This window comes from Helicoverpa armigera, chromosome 19 (assembly GCF_030705265.1).
Source record: "Helicoverpa armigera isolate CAAS_96S chromosome 19, ASM3070526v1, whole genome shotgun sequence".
In the NCBI taxonomy this organism is placed as follows: domain Eukaryota; kingdom Metazoa; phylum Arthropoda; class Insecta; order Lepidoptera; family Noctuidae; genus Helicoverpa; species Helicoverpa armigera.
Window position 1 is genome coordinate 2,297,598 of NC_087138.1, and position 25,496 is coordinate 2,323,093.

At 35.8% G+C, this 25,496-nt stretch overlaps 4 protein-coding genes across 4 annotated transcripts in view; 3 read left to right on the top strand and 1 right to left on the bottom strand.

The window, feature by feature from the left end:
- Window positions 1-2,393: 2,393 nt before the first annotated feature.
- Window positions 2,394-7,310, top strand: LOC110379783 (uncharacterized). Its single transcript, XM_064039524.1, has 8 exons — window positions 2,394-2,568; window positions 3,499-3,582; window positions 4,107-4,249; window positions 4,503-4,668; window positions 5,176-5,303; window positions 5,460-5,597; window positions 5,938-6,115; window positions 6,434-7,310. The coding sequence occupies exons 2-8, from the start codon at window positions 3,508-3,510 to the stop codon at window positions 6,548-6,550; spliced, it is 945 nt and encodes a 314-aa protein (XP_063895594.1). The 5' UTR covers window positions 2,394-2,568; window positions 3,499-3,507; the 3' UTR covers window positions 6,551-7,310.
- A 603-nt stretch (window positions 7,311-7,913) lies between these two features.
- LOC110379785 (uncharacterized protein) lies at window positions 7,914-14,533 on the bottom strand. Its single transcript, XM_049841418.2, has 11 exons — window positions 13,958-14,533; window positions 13,608-13,724; window positions 13,046-13,315; window positions 12,466-12,645; window positions 11,863-12,076; window positions 11,288-11,465; window positions 10,701-10,863; window positions 10,186-10,291; window positions 9,626-9,790; window positions 8,967-9,066; window positions 7,914-8,724 (listed from the first exon to the last, which is right to left on the bottom strand). The coding sequence occupies exons 1-11, from the start codon at window positions 14,238-14,240 to the stop codon at window positions 8,050-8,052; spliced, it is 2,451 nt and encodes an 816-aa protein (XP_049697375.2). The 5' UTR covers window positions 14,241-14,533; the 3' UTR covers window positions 7,914-8,049.
- A 401-nt stretch (window positions 14,534-14,934) lies between these two features.
- LOC110379779 (protein arginine methyltransferase NDUFAF7 homolog, mitochondrial) lies at window positions 14,935-17,761 on the top strand. The gene is made up of 6 exons (XM_021339583.3): window positions 14,935-15,515; window positions 15,713-15,853; window positions 16,250-16,369; window positions 16,633-16,893; window positions 17,009-17,200; window positions 17,563-17,761. The coding sequence occupies exons 1-6, from the start codon at window positions 15,099-15,101 to the stop codon at window positions 17,740-17,742; spliced, it is 1,311 nt and encodes a 436-aa protein (XP_021195258.3). The 5' UTR covers window positions 14,935-15,098; the 3' UTR covers window positions 17,743-17,761.
- Window positions 17,762-19,637: 1,876 nt separating this feature from the next.
- The window catches only part of LOC110379784 (E3 ubiquitin-protein ligase UBR1), a 54,891-nt gene continuing 49,032 nt past the window's right edge, over window positions 19,638-25,496 (top strand). The window contains exons 1-2 of the mRNA XM_064039398.1: window positions 19,638-20,046; window positions 24,620-24,735. Coding sequence (XP_063895468.1) covers window positions 24,647-24,735 — 89 coding nt within the window. The 5' untranslated portion in view covers window positions 19,638-20,046; window positions 24,620-24,646. The remainder of the gene's footprint in view (window positions 20,047-24,619; window positions 24,736-25,496) is intronic.

A 25,496-nucleotide genomic window follows, 5' to 3' on the forward strand; every position in this document is an offset into this window, starting at 1 on the left:
GAATTGTGCAATAAGAAGTTTTACAAGATTTTTTACACCTAAAAAGAGCGAATTATTCTTTTCTATTTAGAGCAGTGGTTCTTAACCGGTGGTCCGCGGACCACTGGTGGTCCCTGGAGGCATTCCAAGTGGTCCGCGAAGCTTAGCTTCGCAACGTTGCTATACGTTATCTAACTTAATTTTTATCGACTTTAAAATTGTGAGCGGGGGTTTTCGCATGGACGTATATCGGGTGTGTCGTACCTAGTCCCCCCCATTCATGAAAATGTATGTTTGGGCTACATTTTACGTAATTTTGGTTTTGAGTCTTAAAAAATAATTAAAATTTCGCGCTCGCTCCGCTCGCGTTTTCAGAAACTGTGTGCCCTTATTTTTGCATTTGTGAACAAACAAAAAGTTAAGTACCTTTGGGCTAAATTTTACGTAATATTTGGTTGAAGTCCGATAAAATTTTCGCGCTCGCTACGCTCGCGTATTCAGAAACTATATGCCCTTATTTTTGAATTTGTCAACAAACAAAAAGTTAAGTACGTTTGGGCTACATTTTACGTAATATTTGGTTTAAGTCCGATAAAAATTTCGCGCTCGCTTCGCTCGCGCATTTGGAAACTACATAGGCATGTTTTTCTTTATTTGCATTTGCTTACCTACACAACTGCCGACATGCGTTTAGCTTTGAGTAGAACTGACCCAATTTTTTTTTTTTTTTGGTAAATAATAAAGAAATGAGTACTAATTTAAGTAAACCGATGAGGTGGTCCCCGGCAAGACAAACTTTAGTCAAAGTGGTCCCTCATGTCAAAAAGGTTAAGAACCACTGATTTAGAGTAACTTTAATACAATAAACCTACGGTACTTCTGTCTCGCTTTTTTCCATGGTTTTTTATAAAGAGTGAAAGGGTGAAGGAAATCATGCCTATTCATATTTTCAACTACGATTTTTCGAAATTAACATTTAAACGCTTGATTCATTTCAAGCATTTCTTTTGTTTTTCTTCTTTTCGAAATCGAATTTTAGGGCTCGTTTGTATTGGATCTAGTACTCGACCGATAATTTCAGAAAACGTTAAAATCTGATAATTATAGATGTTAGGTTTTAGTGTTTATGGCGAAATTAAGGGTTTTAAAATATAGTTAAATACCTATCAATATATTTATAAAAAATATCGCTATATGTCTACTATATATGAGATATTTTAACTAACCACTGTAATGCGCTACTCGACCAATGTAAACGAAGCTTTGAAAAACTAAATTCCTTCATTTGAACGCACCTTAAGACTATTGTCAATTACTATTTAAAATTATAAAAATAAAGTTGTGAATCAGGTCTAAAGTATTAAAGCGATGAATTTGTCATGTTTAGTATATAAGATTTTTTATATCATAGTTTTAGAATAAGAGAATATGCACTGTAGTTTAATATATAGTAAATACACTTTTATAAAAATTATATTTTTTTGTTTGATTTTTACTTATTTCCTGTAGGCTTAAATAATAATATATCCTATGTCTGTTTAATTTTTCTATATAAAAATCTACTAGAAATACTAGAATTGGCTCAGTTTTCTCAGCAAAATAATTGATCTTTGTAGTAGGTACTTTATATCTTACATACAAGTTACATATGCAACAGAAAAATGATACGCGAAAGCGTACAATTCATATATCGAGTCTCAGTCTCACGTTTATGATATCAGCAAATACATCTGTAAGTCTAGAATTACAGCTCGTGAAGACAATTAGATAACTAGGTTAGATCCTACTTAGAAATGTTTATAGGACTACATAGACATAAGAATTTAATAAACAGTTCACGTCGATTCAAAATTTTCAGCTACCTGCCATTTGAGATTTTATAAACCCCTACCATCTTATCATAAAACGTGGTTTTAAGAAATACTCGCTTTAGTAATAGCTTTAGTCCAGTGATTTTGTTCGGGACGGTGGTTTAAAGGTGGTACAAAAGCCGGTAAGTACTTTTTTTAAACCACGTTTTATCATGAGGTGGCTAGATTTTATACCTCTTCCGTAATAACCTTTCCTCCGATCTAAATGATGAGGAAAGGTTTTATAGGTTTTACTTACTGGTATAAAGGTTTACATGCTCCGCACCAAATATCAAGACATGATCAGCTGTTCAAAGTTGTTGTTAAAGTGACAGAAACACATCGTGTAGAAATACATACAATGTAGGTAGACTTGCTTAGTCTAACCAGTCCATACCATATCAAAACTGAGAAGTATGTCCCTAAACAGTATATTGATCAATACCAATTTACAAATCAGCTCCACAACATAACTAACAATAAGATGACATTACCCAACTCTGCAGGAGGCAATTTTAGACATTTTGGCTTCCTCAATATTTACCCTTGATCTGATTTTGGCGGCGCCGGCCGACTCAGTCGACACACGACGTGTGCTCACAACGCACGTCCGTAGCGGCCGTTGACATAAATACGGGTCATTGATTTGCATAATAAACACAGTTTGTATTACAAAAAGTGATATTTGTACCAAAGTAATGGTATTTTGTATGTGATATTTATTCATTTGGATTTTAAGGTAAGTATTTTTAATACTAATTTTGTTAATTATGGTTTATGGTAGGAAAATGCACGCATTGTTTGTTATCCTACTTATGTTTCGACGTTCGACGCGGTACAAAGTTCGAAGAAAGTCGGTAGGAATACAAATGTAGGTAACAACATTAGTAATATTTTAGTGTGCTGAAATATGTCTGGTTGAATATTTTGGCTACTTTCTATTTTATCCTCAGTGCAGTAAAAGAATTTAGGTCAAAGTTTGTTTATAACCAGCATAAACATTTGATAAGTGTTATCAGTTTAGTTTATCATTAATGCAATCCGCAATTGAAACCCTTTTTAAGATGATGTTAGCATTTTTTACCTACCTGCATTACAACTAACTATTGATCTATTTAAATTCGGAAAAAAATGTGGTCTAGCCTGTGGTCTAATTTCTAGCTAAAGCAAATACTGGTGAGTTTGTGACTCACAATTACCATTTAATTGACCCTTACTCCACAGCATTGTACTTATCTACAATCAGTAGGCTTGTTGTGCGTATAACCCGAATGTACCTATATAGCGTATTCAAAATAAAAATAATGTTAGGTCTTTATTTATTTACTAGCTTCCGTCAGCGGCTTCGCCCGCGTGGTGAATCGATAAAAAGTAGCCTATGTGTTAATCCAGAATATCACCTATCTACATACCAAATTTCAACTAAATTTGTTAAGCCATTTTTGCGTGAAAGAATAACAAACATACCTTCTCACAAACTTTCACATTTATAATATTAGAAGGATTCTGCAATATTTTATCTTCACGCATTCTTCATCTTGCACCTACAGCTGAGTGAAAAACGGGTGTTTAGGTCAGCTTTTAAAGGATACATTAGACAGTTTAGTTCTACCTGAAATTTTGGCCTTTTGACTTATTTGAATTTCATACGGTTTCTCTTTTATCTCAGGTCACAGAAATGGAAGCGTTAAGGTTGCGAACTGTGGTTTCTTTAGCCACCAATCACGGGAAAGGTCTTATTTGTTGTCATAATGTAAGTATGAATTACCATCTAAAATCATAGTTTTACCCTATGTGTAGTTTATTCTGTTATGGACTAGTCCAATATTATTGTCGGAGCCGTTCGTCGGAAGCCGTTCCTAGACAGTTGTTTATAAATGCCACCCTAACTTTATATGCTCCCCCTTTTATTTGGTCAAACCAAGGGTGATCTAAGCTGTTTCGCATTTATGAGCTTATTGTTAAATTCAGTCAGCAACAAAAGTCTGAACCTTCTTCAGTTTTTTGTAATTTTGATTATGTTAAAGGACTATTCTTGCTGACCTTACTTATTACGATTATTTTTGAGGCAATCTGAAGAACCGTTCTCAGCTGTACTTTTACATACTTTGGACCTATACAATGGATTGATAACAGCTAGGTATAGTAATAATGAAAAACCCTCTTTAACAGATTTTCCAAAAAGAAGGAGGATCCTTAATTCGACCTCGTACCCATTCAAACTATTGTTACATCTTTTCAAACTATTGTTATAACTATGTATGAAATGCTTCCCAGGCAAATCCCCGTCCGTTGCTGTCATGCATTCCCGTGGCTGTGGTGGGGGTAAATCGAAGTGCTCACACGCAGAATATCTTCCAAAACATGACATACATCAGCAACGATAATGTCAAGTTAAAAGCAGATTCTAAAACTATGAAGTAAGAATTAAAGTCCTTCAATATTTACAAAAATATTTAATTTGTTGTTTAAAATCACTGTACCTATAAGTTAATAATTTGATAGTCCCCAACCGACTATATACTTATTACGTGTCGTTGCTAACTCAGTTTAATCCTAGAACTTCATTCTTATCAATAAAGTTTTTCATTTTGTCGCTAATTCAGTTAAGTCCAAATATAGGTACTTACAAAGGTACTTACATACATTCTTGCAATCGCGTTTTTCTTTCAGACTAAACCAAAACATAGACAAGCCACTATGCATAATAATGAACTGGATGATGGCGAAACCTAACCACGTGCAGAAATATGCCAAGCTGTACTTGGACCATGGATTTGACGTGGTCTCCGTGACCTGCACACCCTGGCAGCTCATGTGGCCAGCCAAAGGATCTCAGGTTTGACACGAATTCTAACTTACTTATTATAACCAATCAATGGGTGTTAGATTGGAGCCAATGTGAGGTTAGCCAGTGTGGAGGACGATGTCATCAACGAAGTAGGTAGGTACACTTACGCATCCGCTATGGTTCAGCGCTCAAAGATGTCTCGATTCATCTAAAAAACATCAACATAGCTTTAATAAAGTTGCTAACGCCGTACAAGCGGTTTCTGGATAGACTATATAGGGCCGCCGAAGTAGTTTTGTAGGTTTTACAAAGCAGCTCAGGTCTGGAAGTTAATGAAGATTAGGTAGGCTGTGTCTCGGAAAGCACATAATGTAGTTCCGGTGCTAGATCTTTCTCCGGTGGTTTGACTAATCAGGGAATAGAGAGAATACCACCTGTGTCTGCACAAACGCTTGTGCACTGTAGGTAGACCTATCTCGTGCAGGTGATGATCGGTCTTTCATTATTATATGTATAAGTATAATGTCGATCTAGCATTTACTTTTGATGTTTCAGGTGTTAGCGAAAAGCTTGCTGCGGTTCATGGAAGCGAACACTCAGAACCCGCTGGTGGTGCACGGGTTCTCCGTCGGCGCGTACGTCTGGGCTGAGCTGCTCGTGCACGCAGTCAAAAATAAACAGCAGTAAGAGTTTTTACTTAGTTATAGGTACTAAATGGCAAAGGGGGGGAGTGATAGAAGATAAACAAATACATACACAGCCATCCCTCTGCTGCAGTTGTGGAAAAAAAATTACATTAGACCGAAACCTTATCAAAATGATCCCGCTTCTTCCCCCAGATACCAGCCAGTATTAGATCGCATAGCGTCCCAGGTGTGGGACTCCGGGGCTGATATCCACGAGATTCCCGTCGGCTTCCCGAGCGCCGTGTTCCCGAAGAACAAGGTCTTGCAGGAGATCTTCAGAACTTATATCAAGTAAGTGCCCATGTACCTCCCAGAAGCCATGTTTGAAGCAGCTGAAAATGATTCAGTTTTATCAAATATTTTGCTATCGTGCAGATTTACAAACAGTCATCTGTATTACCTATCTGCACATTCATGGATTCTTGAGAAGTCTACCACAGTCAACTTATACATACCTTTCTTTACTTTAAAACTAAGAAGATTTCCGATTATTATTATTTTTGGAACCATTCCTATTTCTTCCTTCATCAAAACGATCTCTTCCAACAAACTATCCTTCTTTTCACACACTATATTTACTTATTCCTAAAAAAAACAACACGAATAAGGTCTGACTCTCTGCTGTCTTCAGGACTCACATGAAGGTATTCCACAACGTAGCAACGAAGCACTACATGAAAGCAACCGCAGTGTTCCACGAGACGCCCTGCAGAGCACCCGGGCTGTTCCTCGTCTCCAAAACTGATTTAGTCGGCGCTGAGAAGAGGAGCAGGAGTGTTCACGATTCTTGGGTTAGGAGTGGGATGAAGGTTTGTGAAATATTTTTAAATGTTATATATCAACATTTTGTTGTAGGTACTAAGATTGTGTTCTAAAAGAAAATATTGTGATCGTTGGCGTATGAAGACTATTTATGCTAGAACTTTCGAGATTTTCTTCAGGGTTAAGGGTAAGGTTCTTTGGGGAAATCAGGCCCCAATTTCCCAACGTAACATATTGTGTTTAGATTCCCTCGAAATCAAACTCCTCTTGACTTTTAAATAAAAGTACAGACTATTCGTCTAGCATTTAAAACCTTACCACCATCTGCATAAAGTTGAAAATACAATACCACTTTTCCCCGACAGTGCAACTTCAAATGCTGGGACAAGTCGCCTCACGTGCTGCATTACATCTACCACCCAGAAGAGTACAAACAAGTTCTGTATTCACATCTCGAACAGTGTGGACTGCTCAAATCTTAGTCATACCGAGGAGGCAAAGTAACTATTAAGGAAATCTGTGTTCATACCATTAATGCGGTGAACTGGTTAGGTACTACCTATAGTCTTAACCTACTATTATTATATTTTGTATTTTTGTTTGTAATGGATAAACACTAAAAAATTTGGACTGATTTAGAAAAAAATCACCATTAGAAAGCTACATTATCTGCAAGTAACATAAGCTATATTTTATCCCGATACGGGCAGTAGTTCCCACGGGACGCGGGTGAAACCGCGGGGAAACAGCTAGTCTATACTAATTATAAAGAGGTTTTTATTTATTTGCATAGGCTCCGAAACCATAGAATCGATTTGAAAAATTATAAAATGGGGATTTGATTTTTTTACAGAGTAGCTTTCACTGACTGTCCCCGAGTAACATAGGCTATATTTTACCTTAGAAAAGAATCTGTGGGACTTGTACAAATTACTGTAATGATGCTTTGAAAATTAAGCTACCAATAAACAAAATAAGTCCTAAGCTAAAAGTTTTTCAAACAAAAGCATTTATTTTCTTGGTTTCTTCAATGGCCATCACACAATTTATTAATATGTTCAATTGATCACTTAAAAACTTCCTACTTAAAACCAATGCATTTACTTATTGTTTTAAAATAACTTTCGTATTTGTAAGACAGTCATAATATTACACTTATTTAAGTAATATAAGTCTCGGCGGTGGAAGTATTAATTAATCGATAGCCAAATAAAAGTGTTTTTCAGTATTTAACATTGACATATAACTATAGCTCGATGGTATTTAACTATCATAAAAAAAAGTTTCAACCAGTCATTTTTTAAGATCTGTAAAACGCCTTATTTTTAATTTTGTCTCCATGAAATAATATGTATAAGCATAATTACGTGTTTAAGTAATATATTGTTAACTAATGGTATTTTTCTGTACTATTTACCTATAAGATTTTTGTATGAAAAATAAAAAAATTGTACTTAAATAGTTGATGTTATTTATAAATTGCCAATTTCATATTATTATGTCTTATGATAAGACAGGCTGCCGCTTCTTGTAATGGCGCATCCACACATGCCCGGCGGCCGTGCTGCCGGCATTTGCCGCATCTCAGCCGCGGCACGCGCGGCTTTTGGTTGCCGGCGGCAGTTTGCTTGCAGCTTCGATACGGAGTGGTAGTAAGCCGGCGGCCTGCATTCAGCGGCAAGGCAGTCTGAAACCCGGCGGCATGTGTGGATGCGCCATTAAGCACTGGTACTCAGCTGAATCAAGTTAGACTGGAAGCCGACCCCAACATAGTTGGGAAAAAGGCTCGGAGGATGATAATGGATCGGGAAACCAGTAAGTGTGTCATAAAAGGAAACAAATACGTCAAAGACAAAAATATATATTTAACTTAGTACATTATTTACAACAATTATATAAATTCATGTGTACTCAACTTATACACAACAATTGCCTTAAATACATTAGGCAGAGAGACACTCAATTTTTTTATAACCACAGATTATAGTAACCTGTCAAACTTGGATCGATTGTGGTTCTTATTCCTCTTTTTATTAGGATTTTTATTAATTTTCTGTTTTGGCAACTTTATTCTCTCTTTAGCCGCCATTTTGAGTCTCTGCGCTCTCTTACTCTGCTTCTTCTCTGTTTTGACAGTTTGTCTATGGATTTCGGCCTGTGCTTTTAGTTTATGGTTGCTCCTCATTTTGTGTTGCGAGCCTTCTTTCGCTGTTAACCCTGTGAATTCTCCGTATTCAAAGTTTCTTGGTTTTCTTACAAATTCTCCTGATTCATTCCTACGGGTGCCTTGGTTTCTGTTATTCTTATTAAATCTGTTGCCCCCTTGATTATTATTGTTATTTCTGTTGAAACCATTTTGGCCTTGATTCTGGTTTTTGTTAAACCTATCAGCATTTTGATTTTCATTATATTTTCTAGTATTATCACCGTCTTGGTTATTTTTGTTGAACTTGTTCAATTTGCCGAATTTCCGTCTTTTAGCGTAACTCTCGTCTGGCGATATTTCTGGTTTCCGTTTCCTGTTTTTCCTGTTAGTGTTGTCGTTTTCGTCGCCATTTTGGTTAGCTAGAGGGTTGTTAGCTATGGATTTCTCTAATCTTTTCTTTCTTGCGTTTAATGCTGTTCTGTCCTCTATGGAGAAAGATACTATGGGCCTCTGTGAAAGAAATTATAGTATTAGAATTGGCATATTGTGGCAGGTACCAATATTTTATCTATCCGTTGTTTTGCTGACTCTCTAGTCATAGTATATAGTAGTCTATCTCTATAGGAATTTGACATTAGTTGTACGGGACTGACGTCAAAATTCTATCTATAGTCAGAAGATCGTTATGGTATATCTATTAGTTATTAGTAATCGTCAGTGTATCAATGTAGTTGGTAGCTAGTTTTACTTACATTATTCTTATCAAAGATATCAGGGTTGTTGTTCAGTTTTCTCAGACAAGCTAGAGCGTCTTCGTGTCGCGTGAACATTACGAAGCCGTAGCCTTTTGATCTGTAACAATTTTTTTGAGTTAAAAGCTGTTAGGATTAAAATGTAGGTATGTATGTAGTGGTAATTTTGCATGTTTTTCTCCATGGGTTATAATTAATTTTGGTAAAATTGGTAGGGACATCTTACCGAAAATAAATCCGTTTAGTATTTTGCTGTTTAAACTTTTTATCTATGTCTTAAACCAGGACAAACAATCTTGATATGACAATAATCGAATCATCATTTTAAGAAGTAGTTAATTGTTATAAATGAGTTTTTGTAAAAGTCATATCAAGATTATCCATCTTCAAATGGACTTTAACTAGAGGAACCATTCACGAATAATTTGATGTAAAAAAAAGTACTAGAAAAGGATTTTTTCAGTACGAGATGCTTAAAAATCTTTTCAAGGTAGAGATTTTTCGGTATTTCGGAACATTTTGTAAAACTGTAAATCCGTAAGATTTTGCTGAACATATATTGTGTTGTATTGATAGGTAGTGACCCAAGCTATCACCCCCTGCAGTATGTCGTGCTATTTACTGGACACCCTGTATATAAAAGCCATATCTATACATACGGGTGTTTCCCGTCGCTGCCTGTAGGAGTGCGCAGGTCCCGCATCACGCGACACTCTGTCACCGTGGCGCGCTTGTCGGCCGCCGTCACGCAGACTCGACGCAGCTTCGCGTCGTCAAAGTGCGCCGGTAGGTTTGATACTACGAGACGGTATCGCGATACGAATCTGTGGAAAAATGTAATATTTAAGAACATGGAAAAAGGTAAGACAGTAATTGAAAACCTGACAATGCGTGCTCTGTACCACAAAAATGATTTAATTTGAAAATAAAACCCAGTTAATTTTATTAATTCATTAGATCCGTACCTTAACATCCTACTGTTGCAGATACAAGTAAAGAAACAAGAATAGTCTGTATTAGGATTTAGTTTTTTGTCCCTGCTTCAACAAGACATCGTTTTGCTATAGGTATTAACAGTAGTTTTCTAGCAATCAATAAAAGTCATCAATTTGAAGAGAAAGCAAAACAAATATTAATGAGAACAATATTTTGGGTAAAAAAACATATGGCTTTGAGAAAACACATTTAACCTAAAATCTTCATTTAAATAATTTGATACCTGTTCAAATTCTTCAACATCTGTGTCTTGCTACGCTCGAGAGCTAATCTCTTGGCCATGTCGGACGCCGACACGCCGACCGCGGCCTTCGTGCCGGCTACTACCACTGTAATTAGAAAAATATGTGTTAGAAAATATGAAAATATAGACAGATTTTCTATGAATACTTACTAAAAAACATAAAAGTAAATCGCATATCTAACGTACAAAAACCCATATTCGAATAGAGAATATTCTCCTTTTTAAAGTCGGGTAGAAGTACTGCTATTTTAGTTTTATGAACTGAAATAGCAACATACATACTTCATTGTTATTTTTTTAAGTGACCACATCACAGTCATACATATGTACTGATGTTAAAAATAGCTAAGTGTATTTTTTTTTCATTAATCGTTTATAAACAAAATAACGTTATTTCCCAGAAACTGTGATGGAACTCTAAACAGTTCACAATAGGTTTGTTGTATATGAAAACATGTATCTATATCTCTCTTATCTTCCCAATTTGTACATACCTCCTTCTTTAACCAAGTAAAGGTTCCTATTATCCTTGGCCTCCTTCTTGTTCCCTTTCTGCAGGTTTTCCCTCTTGAGTGCTGGCTTCACCATCATGGTCTGACCTTCTAGCTTCAGCTGGTCGGCGGGTAACGATAGGAATGTGTCTGCATGCTCTTTATCCTGAAAGGTAAGAGTTTATTAGAGTAGGTACATATATGTTTTCACTCATTATTACAGTTATTTTGAAAAATTACTTGACATAACGTGGATAAAAACTTTCTTAAGACCAGCCCTAAGATCCAAGCTACTCGTATTTCCGAAACTTTGTTGATTGCAAGCAAAGCACACAAAAAAAGTTATTAATAATAATATTAATTTACTATGTGTTTTGCGCGTCGTCACTATCTATCTGATCTCAACCCAGTCATCTGAGCGACCCGATACCCTCTCTTAAGACCGATTGTCTGACATTCTGGCTTTTGGATATATCAATTTTCTAGGCTCTCAAAATTACCAAAATTATCACTAGGTACCTTTGGAATCGGAAATACATAAAAGAATTTGTCTGCTTAAACACAAACCAAGTATTTCAAAAGCTACTTACAGCAAACTTAATGAACCCCGAGCCTTTAGAGTGCTCAGTCATCTTATCGACGCATACAAGCGCGTACTTCACCGGACCTGTTCTCTCGGCGAACTCTCGCAGCTGATCATTGTCAATACTGAACGGTATGTTCGTTACGAACACCGTGCAACCGTCTTCGGCGTCGTTGAGTTTTATTCTGGAAAGAATACTTATATTAAACTTTTCAATTAAACCCATATTGTTTGGCTTATTGTAGAAATGAAAGGTAATGTTTCAAAGAGATAAAAAAACAAGGAAGGGCCCAGAATTGATCCTTGTGGAACTCCAATGGTGATCACAGTAGTTGGGATTGATTTATGTGCTATCTGAATCATGAATTCAATTGCGCAAATATTAAGTCATTTAAGTAAGATTGAGAGCTTTGTTTGTAATGCTATTTGATTACAGTACAAAATCGAAGACTTACGATAGGTCGAAATTTCAAATAAATACTGTTCAAATCAATATGTCTTTCATTCACAAATAAATGACAGGTCATATAAAGTGTCAACTAACAGTAAGTAAAATACATTAGGTATGTGTGCTTGACCAACCTCTGATATTCCGGTTTGACTTCAGACTCTGCATCTTCATCATCATCCACCTCATCTTCTTCATCCTCATCATCATCCTCTTCGTCATCATCTTCGTCACTATCCGCGTCGCTATCATCCGAGTCTTTCTTAACTTTCTTCACCACTTTCTTGTCATCTTCACTCTCTGAACCACTTTCTTCTTCATCATCATCTGAATTTTCATCTGAATCACCTGGAATTGAACATGATATGATAATATTGGATTTTTGGGCCTACACATTTTTTTAATGATATGTCTATTATTTTTCAGAAGATCCATTCAATCCAGCATGTAGAATTATTTTTTTTCAAGAACATATTACCATAGCAAATCTTGTCTAATTGCTTAGCTTCATAAGCTGTACATACACTACTCAGAAGAGTCTATTGTTAATTGAATTCACAAAGTTACATACTAACTAGACTAGTCTAATGGTTTAGTTTTGCTAATTTCTAAACCCTCTTTCTAATATTACCTAAATGGATACTGTTACCTAGTAAAGACTACAGACCAGACTACACCTTCCCTTTATTATCACTCATTTCTGCCCTGGCCAATAGTAAAAATAACATTCTACTCACTCTCGCTCTTAACTTCATCCTTAATATCTTCGCTGGACACATTCAGCGGAGGCTTATCATCATCATCATCGCTGTCTGACTCCTCCTTCTTAATGTTTTCTTCCATCTCCAGCTGTTGGTTCACCATGTGCTGCATATACTTGTTCTTGGCGACTGCCCAGTCCACTGATATTGGCCGGCCTGGAAGTTAACGGTAGATTAGGATTCGGTGGACTTTTAAGATCAAGTTTTTGATGAATGCAGCAAAAATTTGGGGCTATGGGATGAGTATTGGATACCGTAAGGTGTAATAATTTGATATGATAGCTATGCAAACTAAAGTAGACCTTATAAGAACTTCCTTGAATCAGTTTTTCACGAAGTTTTAATGTGATTTCAAAGTCGAAGGGCATGTGGCTAAGTCATGCACGGGTCGATAGAACAAAAGGTTAAGCAACGCTTGATGTGGTCAGTCCGTGGATGGGTGACTATCTTGCTATAACGAGTTCTTCCATGTTTTGGTAGGAATGATAAACTGATGGGTCCCAGCTATCGTTAATAATCAAGTAATTATAAGAAATAATAATAAAATGAAACTTACCCAAAAATGGTTTCATATTAGTGTTCAACAAAGCCTTTTTAGCCATCGGCACATTCTTGAAATGTACAAAAGCACAACCCACTAGCTTGCCATCCGGCTTCTTTAGCAATTTGACCTCTAAGATGTCTCCATAAGGTGCAAAATGCTCTTTTAATGTGTCTTCTGTGGCTTTGAAAGATATGTTACGGATAATAAGACGGGCATTCCGGTTGACTCTTTCCTTTTTCTGCTTCTCTTCTTTGGGTTTTTCTTCATTTTCTGTGTTATCTCCTGAAAAAAGGTATTTTATTTATAAAACATTTTCAGAAGATACATTTTTTACAAAAAGTTAACGTGCATTATTTTCAGTATTATTGTAGAAATTTTTTGAATAATGATTGTGCAATCACAACATTAATTATAAAAGTGCCAGATTGAATGTTGCTGAATGAATTTTGTTGAAACATGGCAGTATTAAGCTTTAAACATGAGCTACTTTTCCACTTTATCAAGTTGTGGGAAATAGTTCCCTCAGGATTTGAGTGAAACTATGGGTAACAGTAAATAATAATATAAAACATACTTTTAAAAGGTTTGTGTTCATCTTCAGTGTTACCGTTAAACCTTTGTCTTGCATTGTTCTCCATATTTTGTACGTAAGCCTTCTTTGATACAGCAAACGCTACATGTATGGGGCGCTCTGGAAGAATACAAAATTAATTATTATTATAGCAAGTATAGTATAGGAGTCTTTTCGAATATATCACAAAAAATAAATCTTAAGATGTTGAGAGACTTTACATGTTGATTACCCATACAGGCAAATATCTGGGCCATCTGTTCATGAAAATGTACTACACTACTTATTTCTCATTCTAACGCTTGATTAAACTCTAATTGTGGCTTTAAATAAAAACATGGGTGTATTCTTACCTAGAAAAGGCTTCTTATTAGTAGCTGCAATAGCTTTTTCCGCCATAGCAACATCAGCAAAATGCACAAATCCGCATCCCACCAGCTTCCCATCAGGTTTCTTCAACAGATTCACTTCTTGCACAGTTCCATACTTCTCGAAGTGCTCCTTCAACGCTTCTTTAGTCGCTTTGAAGGATATATTCCGCACAACTATCCTGCCAGTGCGTTCAGAGGGGTCTTTACTTTTACTGGTTTTTGCGTCGTCAACTCCCGAATAAAACTCATCGTCCATTTGACCCATCTTGCTCAGATGGTCTTTTTAAGTTTTTTAAAAGTTACGTGTTTGGATTTTAGGCTAAATTACTGAAGTAATCAAAGTTTCTTAGGTAAAAATTCACGTGGTAAATCAAAACATAACCTTTACGATTGATCGATATTTACAAATCCTAAATTTAAATTCAAATGGAATAGCCACTGTATACACAGAAATTATTGAGTAGTTTCTAAAATAGAGACTTGTAATAATTACAATTATATTAAAATGTTTAAATTAAAATTGCCGTAAAATATGAAATACTACGGCAATGCAATGCGCAGTTACTGACATTTCTTATGTTGACAACTTTGACGCTGGCACAGATATAGCACAGGCGTTCAAGTTTTCCGCTTTAATGTAATTTTTAAACTGATAAATAGGTTCCTACGCTTTTTATCATAGGTAAATAAAAGACAATGACCTATTCATATACTTAAACTTGTTAAGAACATTAAGAACAAAGCAGCCATGTTTTTAACATATTTATTAAAATTACGGTTTATCAAAATGAAAAACCGAATCTCACCGAAACTTGCATTCCCATCCTTGATCCTTTTGTCTGAATAAAAATTCGAATTCTCGAAGATTATGTAATGCATTTTTTTATGGTTATGTCTATATTTCTTGAATTATTATAAATAACTGGAAAATAAATGATAAAAGACGAAAATGCTTGTCACAATCCGTTGTGAAATAATTCTGGTTTCGAAAACAAAATAAAACCAGCTGTTTTTAATGTCATAGTCACACTGTCACAGTGACAAATGGTCTTGTCAAAACAAAGTTAACCTCATTTTCGTAGTGTCTTAATTCTGCGCAAATCTTTAATTTTATCCCGACAACATGAATTCCCGAATACTCAGGATGTGTAATAAACTCTTAATACAGCAAACTATATCTAGAGGTTATGCTTTTAAAGCGGTAAAAAGGCCTGACCCTAAAACTTTGAAAATGCCTGCGCCGGGTACGGCTCCAAGTATAATGCAAATAATTAAAGAAAAAATAAGACTTAACGGTCCTCTTACGGTAGCTGAATACATGCACATTATCTCTACAAACCCGACGGAAGGATATTATATGAAAAAAGAAGTGATAGGCGAGGCTGGAGATTTTATTACGTCTCCTGAAATAAGCCAACTGTTCGGCGAGATTATTGGGATATGGTTCTATTCTGAAACTCAGAAAATGGGACCTGGGAAGCCTCTGCAGATTGTTGAACTTGGACCTGGTAAAGCGACCTTGTTATTGGATATATTAAGGGTAAGAGTCTTTATTTTACAGTTCTTCTCACTGAACAATAAACAAACCTTTTTGGAAGCCTATGTCCAGCAGTGGACTTCTTTTTTCAGCTGAAAAAATGATGACAATGAACAATAAACTAATAATGTACTTAAAATAATGTACAAAATTGATTTTATGTATGGATCACATTATGCACATTTATGTATGCTTTTCAGGTACTGAATTGTTTTAACTACAAACCTCAGGATCTGAGTCTGCACTTAGTGGAGATATCATCAACCATGCAATCAGTACAAGCCAACCGACTGTGCATATCTCATAGAGAAGTTGATATTGCGCTGCCACATAACTATGAAGTAAGTTGCACATTGATACCATGTTTTAATATCTGGCAAAAAAGAAATTGGATTGCAAGTTAATACAGGAATCGCAAAATTAATATACCAAAACAAATAATTTCGGAGTCCGTTGCTACACAGGAAACCGATCGTGGCGGAGGGCCGGCCTAAGCCTCCGCCATCTGAATATGTCGTCATGTATGGGTTTAATATAAAATGTTAAAAGGATATGTCCAATCATTCTGCTCAATGTTCTGTGGCTTGACTGTGACTTTTGACTTTTGAATTATCAGTTATTTGGGACTGAAGATTTCATGTGATTGCATTATATAATCATGTCCTGTTTTGAACATATAGTTGGTACACTTCTATGGTGTGTTTATTTGTGTTAATGTTAACAACATAATGTTTCAGGGTGAGACAGTAAGTGGCATCAAGGTGTACTGGTACAATGATCTGAAGAAGGTGCCTACAAACTTCTCTTGGTACATAGCACATGAGTTCTTCGATGTACTGCCAATACACAAGTTTGAAGTGAGTAATATTTTACTTAATTGTTTATAAGCATTCCATATCATGTTACACAGGTTTGAAATCTAAAAACAAAATGGACACCCCTTAAATAAGTCTTTATTGAAGAAGTAAATACTTTATTGTAAACCAACATGACAACATGAAAGCCGTAGAAGGTAGCTGTCATTTAAATATGTATTCCATTTAAAATCTTTTGTAGGTAAAAATCTACAATATTGATTTCATATACCCACTTCTCATTTGTAATTTTTCTTTCCTCTTAGAAAACTGATGAAGGCTGGCGAGAACTGCTAATAGACCTAGATGGCCAAGATAAACTGTACTATAGAATAACAGCAGAAGAGACAGCCTCTTGCAAGTCCCTCATCAGACCGCCATTAGACTCCGGTGACAGAACAGAGTTGGAAATCAGTGCTCGAAGTCTGGGCATTTCTCGGCAGCTGGCTACTAGAGTGGACAGAGATGGCGGAATTGCTCTTATTGCTGATTATGGACATGAAGGAGAAAAGGGTGATACTTTTAGAGTGAGTTTAGCATCTTATACTGTATCAAAACTGAACGGGGACAGAAGCAGCTAATGTTTGAATCTATTGCTCTTTGATTACCTACTAATAAAACTAAAATTATTTCGTATTACAGGCCTTCCACAAGCACAAAGTAGTGAATCCATTAGAAAATCCTGGGCAGTGTGATTTGACAGCTGATGTAGACTTCTCGCAACTCAGGATTGCTGCATCAAAAAGTCCTTACAGCGATAACTATGCGTTGGTCATGGGACCTGTTAAACAGAAGGATTTCCTCGAAAGATGTCAAGCTCGAATCAGACTTCAGGTGAGAAATATACTAGTACTTTATGAAATATTTTCATGGGGAAAATTCAGGGCTGCTAACTGACCTTAATAAATACTTCTACGATTAAACTCTACGCAAACCTCACTTACCAGTATTGAATTATGCTGAGAAGAATTTCCATCTTCTGGATATACCTACTGGCAATACTGTTGGGCTCACTAATTCTCGTCCCCACTAGTGCGCTAGTGCACGTCATAGGAAGAAAGTGGGTCATTAGATTATCATAAAAGAAAACTATTAGAAACTTTCTTTCAAATAAAGTATAATCAATATACTGAGAGTGGACACTTAAGATAGGGACAATAGTATTTCTGTAACATTTTTGAATATCTTATTTTCAGGTTCTATTGGATAACGCAAAGTCAGATGAAGATAGAGAAAAGGTGCAGAAGTCGTACGAAATGTTAGTCGACCCGCAGAAGATGGGCGAGAGATTCAAGTTCATGGCTTTTTATCCATCAGTAATGGAGGAACTGTTGAATAAACATCCTCCATTAGGTTTTTCGACTCCCAAGTCGTAGGATTAGACTCGAGACTAGATTTAATATTTAAATGTATTTTAGTAGTGAACATGCTATGTGTAATGTTGTTATTAAAATGATTTATCTAGCATATTATTTTTTTTTACTTCACCAGACTCAATGCCATGTCCCGACGATTTAATGTAATTGGAGCCTAAACGCCCTTTTAAACTCGATCATTAAAAATATTTGGCTAAAAGCTCGTACAGTGGCGTAGCGTGGGGGGGCAGGGGGGCAAATTCCCCGGGCGGCAGCTTTTAGGGGGCGGCAAAATTACCCAATAAAAAAAAAAAAATTCGCAACTACATAAAACTGTCTAACAATAACAAACATTAAACAAGAAAGTTGAAAATTTTTAAACTTAAAATTAATTATTGTCAGGTACTTAAAACACACGTGACACTACATTTTACGTTATTTTGGTTTTGAGTCTTAAATAAAAAATAAAAAAAAATTCGCGCTCGCTTCGCTCGCGTATTCAGAAACTGTATGCGCTTAATTTTGCATTTGTCAACAAACAAAAAGTTAAGTACGTTTGGGCTAAATTTTACGTAATATTTGGTTTAAGTCCGATAAAAATTTCGCGCTCGCTTCGCTCGCGTATTCAGAAACTATATAATGGGCCCTTATTTTTGCATTTGCCAACAAACAAAACGTTAAGTACGTTTGGGCTAATTTTTACGTAATTTTTGTTTTAAGTCCGATAAAAATTTCGCGCTCGCTTCGCTCGCGTATTCAAAAACGATATGCCCTTATTTTTGCATCTGTCAACAAACAAAAAGTTAAGTACGTTTGGGCTAAATTTTACGTAATTTTTGTTTTAAGTCCTATAAAAATTTCGCGCTCGCTTCGCTCGCGTATTAACAAACGTTATGCCCTTATTTTTGCATTTGTCAACAAACAAAAAGTTAAGTACGTTTGGGCTAAATTTTACGTAATATTTGGTCTAAGTCCGATACAAATTTCGCGCTCGCTTCGCTCGCGCATTTGGAACTTTAAGAACTTCACTCATCGCTGCTAACCCACAGCGGGAAGGGTCATTTGATGATTTTTAACGTCGATACAAAAAAAAACCCTGTTTTTGAAGTCGGTTAAAAATGACAAACGGCCAGTAACACTTGTTAAAAAAAATACACGGGAAGGGGCGGCAAAATCGACAACTGCCCCGGGCGGCAGATACCCACGCTACGCCACTGAGCTCGTAATAACTTATTATCAGTTTTTTTTATGGTAGTATGTTGCTAGGTTTGGCCTTCAAAGGTGAATGACCTGACGATCTACCCCTTTTTTAGAGGTGGGAAATTATCTGATGGCTCCTACAGCATGGATTGACAGACTCCCTGAATACAACCCACCACGGTATACTTATCGAACAAACCCGCAACCCCGGCAGACAGATATTTATATTCATAAAATATCTCCGAGTAGCGTTCTTAGTCGATTCACTAGTCATTTCATATTCCTATACTGAAAGAGCCGGCTTTTGCCATCGGCGCTCCGCGCGAGATTCCTTTGGCACCCTTTTCAAACGACTTCCAAAAAAAGGGTTTCTCAACTACCTAAACGCTGCTTTTACCTAACTGCCAATAATTATCCACAGCCGATCCTATTTAAATTATCATGGCGAGATTTAAATGTGGTGCCTCGTTCGTAGCAAAAAATTTTTGTAATAGCAAATGCTTTATTGGTGCGAAAGCGTGTGCGTCTTTTTTGCTGTCTGGAAGACTTGTGTCTTAAAAGAAACTAAATTATAATCTTGAATAGAAAAAATAATCAACATTTGGCTATGTATTACAGATCAGATCAAAAAATATTATTTTGTAAAAACCGATTTCACTGTAGAAAACGAACGTAATATGGTAAAAACCGATAAAGAATGTTGGATAACACCGGTTATTGCCACTAGCACAATCGGTTCGGTCGGTCGGGCATCCGTCGATAGAATTGCACATATTTTTATTTTTATTGTTTAGAAAAAAGGATCAATCGTAATTTCTATTCAACAAACACCAATTATTAAAACATATTCACTTTATAGTGATATAAACTTGGTGCAGTTTCTCGATAATTTCTTTGTTTCGTTAATTCACCGATGTGTATTCATCGGACTGTGATGAAATGTCAAAAATTTTCGTGGATTAGTGCCAATGGTCATGAAATTTTTCTGCCGTGAAAATTTTGTGATGAAAGTGCATTTGTGAACTATTGACATCATAGAATTTTGAACAGTTTGTGTGGTGAGCGCTTTTCAGCGGTATTCGTGTGTGACAGTTGCATGATTTAACACATTTCGAGAAAGTGAAGGTATGTAATGATATTTTCTTTTGTTGTGATGTACAGAAAGAATTTCCAAGCATCGTGAGATTCTCCAGTTATGCCGATCATCACCATCCACTGTATTACATTTCTATAATTTTGTACGATCCACCAGTGATTGCGCAAATCTGCGCATTTGCCATTGTTCCGTGTGAACAAATGTAAATATTTTGAAAAATCTTGCAGACAATGGCCTGTATTGTTAATGAGATTTATTAAACCATTTCATATGGAATATACATGAACTTACCTGATATAATGTTATGTAGGTACTTGGTTTATGTTTTGTTTATATAAGTAAACCCTCTGCATATATGTTTCTATATCTTGTATAGCTAGTTTTATGCCATAAAATATTTATTAGTTACCAGCACATAACACAAACTGATTACTTGATGTGGTAAACCCAACAAAAGATTAACCTTACAAAATGAACTGCAACAGTTCAATATCATAATATTAGTTATTTTCTTCTAAATCAACATTGAAGTTTTATGAAGCTGCATATAATGTAAAAATATATAAATTCATTGTTCTTTAGTGCTCCTCATAAACTTTAGAAAATCTATTCAAAATGGGTCACCATCACAAAGGTGAATGAACTCCAGTTGATGCTTCCAACATTCCATTTTCAAACCAGCTCAAGTTATATTTACCCTTATAGGTACACTCAAATAAAGCTGTGTCATGATCACAATAATAAAAATAAAAAGACAAACATTCAAAGAGGTTACATCTCAAAGCCAATTGAAGCCTTCTGATTATTGATCATTATGTAATGATAATAGATTTTCTAATTGGTCTAATATTTATCAGTGTGAATACATATTTATTTAAGAAAATCAAAAACACTGGAACACATCAATCTTTTCCAAATCAAATGCAGTCAGTATTTCTTGTCAGAAAAGAGACACCATAACACATTCATGGGAATAGTCTCTTCCCAGCGGGGCCCACCAGGGCCAAAGCCTGCGGGGGATGTTGGATTGTTCGAAAGAGTTACCGTGGCCTTGGTACATAAAGGCCTTCAGAAGGAACATGATGAGTTTTAGTCAGTAAGAGTCTGACACTCCCTCACACTGCTAACCAACAGTGGGAGGGGTCATTTCATGAATTCCAATAAAAAAGGGTAGTCTCTTCTTTTTTAGTGAAAACATAAAACTCACAATTACGATAGAATACTGAGAGTAGTTATTTGATGATTTCCACTTCATAAAAAAGGTTGGCAATTAAGTGAGAATTTATAGCATTAAGTCATAGTTTATACATAGGCGATGATTGAACAATCCATTTATAGAATACCTAGTTAATAGTTATTGTTCACATGTAAACTATAAATACTCTAATGAGTTTTTCCTTCCTCAAAGATTCTGTGATGATTAAACTTAATGTAAATCTATTATATAAACGGTTATGAAAACCAATTATGTTCTGAATATGAATATTTTTTTTTAATATCCACATTCTAATGAAAGTTGTGTTATGAAATATGGCAATAAAAGTGAAAGTTTAATTCAGCCATTCAATGTTCACACCACTTTAAACTGAAACACACTGAAATACACTTTATTTTCATTTATTTATTTTACATCATACTCCTAACATTTTGTAGTATTAAATACAAAAATATGAAAACATTTTAAAATCTGCGGCCACTGAAATCTGTCACAGGGTTCAAAATAACGTTGGTTAGGACCCCAGAGTCACAAACCTCCTTACAATATGTGCCATATCAAGCACAAGCATTTATTATTATGGATTATTTTATCATAGGTATGCTGATGGTCCTTTATGTATACAATTTAATTATAAGGTAAAATCAATAGCATTACATAGGTACCACACTACATAAATAAACAATTTACCTAGTTCTAAAACAATAATAATGCTGCTTTCCTACTCTGTGCAAATTGTGCTGCTTTTCTACTTAAATACCTAAGTAATGTCCTTACAAATACCTACAGGGTACAGCAATTAATATTTTTTCTTATTGGCTATTGTTTGGTTTTGGTAAATCTCATTCCACTCTTCCGGTGGCTCTCCACAATTTTTTGACTGATTTTTTCTACATATTTTGTGCCAAGTGAAATAGTTCTTCACAGTGGCAATACTCCTCCACAGATGTTCCAGTCTCACTTAGTATGAAAATGACCCATAATTTCTTTGTCTAATATGCAATTTAATACCTAACAATAAAATATAGTACAAATGAAAGACGAAAAGATTATCGAATGTCAATACAAAGCCTTGAAATATAAGACAACAATTACATAATTTATATTCAAATATGTAACTTATAGTTCAGAGATTAGGATTATAATCAATTGCGTTGATTTGCAGCAAAAAAATTGATGCTATTGACCCTCTTTGACTTTGTTTGTTTACAAGGGTATTGACTGTACCTTGTGACCTAATAATGACACACACAGATATACTTATATATAGATAGATAGATTATTCTTTATTGTACACCAAGACACAACACAGGACATCACAACATACAAAAACACAGTACAATCGGCGGTCTTATTGCTAAATAGCAATTTCTTCCAGACAACCTTTGGATGGAGTTTATCTGTAGGATACAGTGAAAAACGGGCAGTTTTTTATTTTATATTTATGTATTGATTGAGGTAGAAGATATTATCAGGAATCAGGTTTTATATGATGCGTTTTAGTAGTAAACAATTTGTTATTATATGAATGTTTATTATATGTATATTATTAATATGCAAGCATATGGATGGAGCTAGTTATGAATATATTGCAGTAATGATGCTCTTATTTTATGTATTATCTATTTACAGAGCTAACAAGTCTTGGAGTCTTAATGCCTGCCCAGCATATATCTTTCTTGGTAAAATCAATGTTTGTATAGTGTTAAGCCAACTTCCCAAAGTTAAAGTCAAGTATTTTTAATTCAAATATGCCTTAGGAGGCCTTTATTGAGGACCCAAAAATTGGGTCCCATGTAAAAGAACTGGCAAGAAACCCCATCCAAGAATGAGTTTCTCTGATATGTGTGGTTTTAATGCATTGTTTGGATTCAGCAAAGATACCTGCATATGGAAAAGAGTAATGTTCCAATCACCTAGAAAAATATTGATGAAATAATTCTTATTTTCTTACTTAGCTCATAGACTGATTTTGCACGAGCCATATGCTAGCAATGATGTGTTTTACACTTCAGTGATATCATAACAACTGTTGCCTCACGTTTATTTGAATTCATAGCTTAAACAATCGTGAAATATTATAAATAGAGCTAGTACATTTGTACTATACTACTATTAACTACGACGAATTGTAGAAAATCGCAAACATCGTCACACCTGAATAAATAAAGGGTCATAAGTTTTACTTAGACAACCAGACCAGCGTCCAATGATTCTCAAAATCCGAGTTAGGAAATACCTCCAGGGGCTCGAAAATACTTTACGCAGCTTTTCCACCAGAAATGTGCGAAAAATAATCCACCAATGGAATCGCTTAGCGGAGTCATTTATAGCGCACCTGCCAGGGCTGTGGGATTTTACGAATAGAGCCTGAATAAAACATATTAAGTTCTTTCTTTCTCAACTCTTACCGACTAAAGACCCTAGTTGAGATTCCCTTCCGCTCCATCAACAGCGGCAGAGGATTCATTGTCGATTTCCCACTTTCTAAAAAGAACGGCCTTACAACTGCGTCATACCCATAAGGACATAGAACGTTTCTGCATTAAAACCCACAAATTTTCAGCTACATAACACAAGTTCAGTAACAGCTAAAATACGAAATTATCGGAGATTAGATTAAGCGAACTCAATCGGAACTCGTCGGCGTTTGATGAAAATTGACGCGGATGTAATTCGATATGCTCTTGGGTATAAATGTGATAGCCATGTTCAGTTTGATATGCTAGGAATATGTGCAAATATGCTTATTAGATTATGTCAGTTAAGTTGCATTGGGGAATCATGGACATTAGTTTCTTGCCGGCTCTTTTCCATGGGCCCAACACTTTGGAACTGCGAAAAATTATGTACAGCTTCTAATATTTCAGAAGAACTTGCGATAGGTCTATTTTGGATCGAATCTTGCACTGTTGATCAAAGCAGCAATCAGGTGTTTGGTCCTTTGAAAAAATAAAATTCGAGTAAGTTCTCTAATAGCCCCTTTGACATTTAGTAGACAAACAAAATAGTTCCGTGATGTCATTGACTTGTACGCTATCATGTAAATCTGACACGAATTTCTGGTGACTGTCACACGAAGTAGGTAATTTACAAGTGCGATGCCCGGTTGAGGTCATAAGCGTAGTTCATGAATGTTTCAGTTGCCTCCTGAAAGATATATAAAAATCAGGGGCATATGGGGCATTCTAGCTGTTTACGTTTAAACTATTGTTCTAGGCTGACTTATTAAAGTGCATCAGCGAGACCAATTTTCTTTCTGATTTATAAGTTCGGACAATATTTGTAAAGCGATGATGTAAGACCTGATAATGTGGGTCATTGACAGCCAATATTGGTTCAAGTGTTTCTGCCAATATGGTGTACTAAGTTTCCTTTTGTCGTAGGGTGTTGGCGATTGGTGATCAACGGACATGAGCTCCCCGCCCCCCGTCCAGTTGGAGGTGGAGGTTGGTGATGAGTCTATGGAGGACGACGCTGCTGACATGATTCCGGCAGATAGGTAAGCATCTTATACTGGAAGCTCTTGATACATCTTGTTCGTATGGATAACTCTGATAGAAAAGTATAACAGGATTTCTTAGAGGTTACGAACTTTTGACACGTAAACATAAACCTGTACGATTTGACTGTTTTTTATTTGCATCCAAATTCTTGACTTGACTCTTTTTTGACGAATTGGGTACTAGCTACTGTAACTTGTAGGGACAGGCACGCGTGTAATAGGCCAAGGACGTATACTTGTCAAAAAGCAGGTTATCTTAAATTAGCGGATATTTCGCAAATAAATGTTAATTTGTTTTCCTGTGCCTAAAGTTGTAGGCGTTTTTAAGTCGCGCCACGAAAACCGGTATGGCCTTCCGCATCCATGACAAAGAACCGATTGTGACGGGCTAGTCTAGAAGTCGGTAATAAATCTTGAGGCATGATCACATTTATCAGTACATTAATGATTTTTTAATCTAGTACTCTATCCCGGGTTTGCTGGTCTATTCAAAGCACCATGCTTTGGGGATCAGTCAAAAATATGGGAAGCCATTTTGATCTGCGGTAGGATGAGGGGCAGTTTTGTTGAACTATAAAGCAGTGGTTATTTTATAAGGGAGGGATATACATACCTATTTTTAATTCTATGAACATTTTTTTGCGAAAATCCTTTGTTGTCATGCATGTTGATTAGCATTTACGTTCATGACTGGTCATAATTTATTCAGGCTTCGAGATAATTTAATCCATGTTTTAACGGAATATAAAATGGCACTA